Raw genomic sequence first — 2543 nt, forward strand, 5'->3', positions numbered from 1 at the left:
CAGGGAGTTATTTATCCCTCTGGGACCCCATATCCCCCACCCCCGTACCCCGGGACCAGCACCGCCCCCGCCGAACTGGCCCCACGCGCAGACGCGAGGCGGGGCTTTGGAGCAGGCGGGCGCCTGGTGGCCGAGCCTATCACGCCACCCCGGACGTGCCTGGGCGGGAGGCGGCGCTGGGGGCCTTCGTTGTACACAGAGATCCCGGGGCGGGGTGACCCGGCCCAGACTCGCGGCCCACCCCCATGATGTCAACCCACAAGGCAGCGCGCTGTTGTGCCGTTTACCGCGCGTCACCGGGGCAACGGCAGCCGGGGGAGCGTCGACGGCTTGGCCCCGCCCCTCTATGTAAATGAGAGACGTCATCCGCGCCCAATGGCGAGCGGGGGCAATGAGCTCATCGCGCTGAGCCGAGGCTATAAGAAGGCGCGCGGGTTGCGCGGCGCAGGAGCCGCCGCCAACGGAGGGCCGGGCGCAGCGGCCGCAGCCTGGGCGGGCTCAGGGCCAAGCGGACGGGGGGGGGCCCCGAGCCTCTCGGGAGGCCGCGGCCACTCCCCTCCCCCCCGGACCGGCGCGGCGGGGAGGCGGAGGATGGAAACACCCTTCTACGGCGATGAGGCGCTAAGCGGCCTGGGCGGCGGCGTCAGTGGCAGTGGCGGCGGTGGCAGCTTCGCGTCCTCGGGTCGCCTGTTCCCCGGGGCGCCCCCGACGGCAGTGGCCAGCAGCATGATGAAGAAGGATGCGCTGACAATAAACCTGAGCGAGCAGGTGGCAGCGGCGCTCAAGCCCGCGGCCGCGCCGCCCCCGGCCCCCCTGCGCACCGACGGCGCCCCTGGTGCGGCGCCCCCCGACGGCCTGCTCGCCTCGCCGGACCTGGGGCTGCTCAAGCTCGCCTCGCCAGAACTCGAACGCCTCATCATCCAGTCCAACGGGCTGGTCACCACCACGCCGACGAGCACGCAATTCCTCTATCCCAAGGTGGCGGCCAGCGAGGAGCAGGAATTCGCCGAGGGCTTCGTCAAGGCCCTGGAGGACTTACATAAGCAGAACCAGCTGGGTGCGGGCGCAGCCTCCGCTGCGGCAGCGGCCGGGGGACCCTCGGGCACGGCCCCGAGCGCCGCGCCTCCTGGCGAGCTGGCCACGGCGGCGGCCACGCCCGAGGCGCCGGTCTATGCGAACCTGAGCAGCTACGCGGGTAGTACCGGGAGCGCGGGGGGCGCTGCGACGGTCGCCTTCGCCGCTGAACCCGTGCCCTTCCCGCCGCCGCCCCCGGGCGCGCTGGGACCGCCGCGCCTCGCCGCGCTTAAGGATGAGCCTCAGACCGTGCCCGACGTGCCGAGCTTCGGCGAGAGCCCGCCGCTGTCGCCCATCGACATGGACACTCAAGAGCGCATCAAAGCGGAGCGCAAGCGGCTACGCAACCGCATCGCTGCCTCCAAGTGTCGAAAGCGCAAGCTGGAACGCATCTCGCGCCTCGAGGAGAAAGTGAAGACGCTCAAGAGCCAGAACACGGAGCTGGCGTCCACCGCGAGCCTGCTGCGTGAGCAGGTGGCGCAACTCAAGCAGAAGGTCCTCAGCCACGTCAACAGCGGCTGCCAGCTGCTGCCCCAGCACCAGGTGTCCGCGTACTGAGCCCGCGCGCGGGGCGCATGCGCGGCCCCCCTCCCCGAGAGGCGGGTTCGCGTGGGAGGGGGGGCGTGGGTGCCCCGGACTTGGAGAGGGCGTGGCCCCGGGGACGCCCCCGGATGGTGCCAGGACGTGGAGAGGGCGCCTCACAGTCGACAAGCTGGAACCCCTGCTGCCGGGGGGCCAGCGCATGACCCCCCCCGCCCCTCCCTCACGCTGCCTCTACCCTCTGCGCGTGGCCACCCCGAGTTGCACAAACCCGCGCGCCCGGCTGCCCCTTTGTACGCACCGCCGCTGAAGAGGGTTCCGAGGGGGCGCAGCCTGAAGCCCTGCGTTGCCTTTTCTTTTACTTTTTTGCATTTGGAAGAGAGAACAGTGTTCGATTCTGCCCTATTTATGTTTCTACTCGGGAACAAACGTTGGTTGTGTGCGTGTGTGTTTTTTTGTGTTGGTTTTTTTTTTTTTTTTAAAGAAATAGGAAGAAGAAAACTACTCCTCCCTTTCCTTGCTTTCTGCCCCCGCCCCCTCCGTTCTTCCGACAGACACCCTTCCACCTTTCCTCCCCACCCTTTCTGCTTTTTTTTTCCTTTTCAGTTTTGTTTTGCTACGAGTCTACATTCCTGTTTGTAATATTTGGTTCGCCCGGTTTTCTGTTTTCAGTAAAGTCTCCTTATGCCAGCTCGGCTCTCCGCCTCCTCCTTCCCCCGCCGGGGCCTGACGGGCTGTGCGAGGCCTGGCCCGCTCCCCTCCCCCCGCGCCTCCTTCCCTCCTCTCCTTCCCAGCTCAAAGGAGGGGAACTGGCGCCGGGGAGGGGCCCGCACCTCTGGCGCGGGGCGAGCGCCATCTAGGCGCGCCTGGGCGCCGGGCCGACTACTGTCCGAGCTGGGTGGGGGAATCGCTGGAGACCAACCAGTGAT

General features: G+C 68.1%; 1 protein-coding gene across 1 annotated transcript; it reads left to right on the forward strand.

The window, feature by feature from the left end:
• Window positions 1-424: 424 nt before the first annotated feature.
• On the forward strand, window positions 425-2304 carry JUND (JunD proto-oncogene, AP-1 transcription factor subunit). Its single transcript, XM_008156403.3, has one exon. It carries the CDS (start codon window positions 592-594, stop codon window positions 1630-1632), a length of 1041 nt encoding a protein of 346 aa, XP_008154625.1. The 5' UTR covers window positions 425-591; the 3' UTR covers window positions 1633-2304.
• Window positions 2305-2543: the final 239 nt, after the last annotated feature.

This window comes from Eptesicus fuscus, chromosome 6 (assembly GCF_027574615.1).
Source record: "Eptesicus fuscus isolate TK198812 chromosome 6, DD_ASM_mEF_20220401, whole genome shotgun sequence".
NCBI classification, from domain to species: domain Eukaryota; kingdom Metazoa; phylum Chordata; class Mammalia; order Chiroptera; family Vespertilionidae; genus Eptesicus; species Eptesicus fuscus.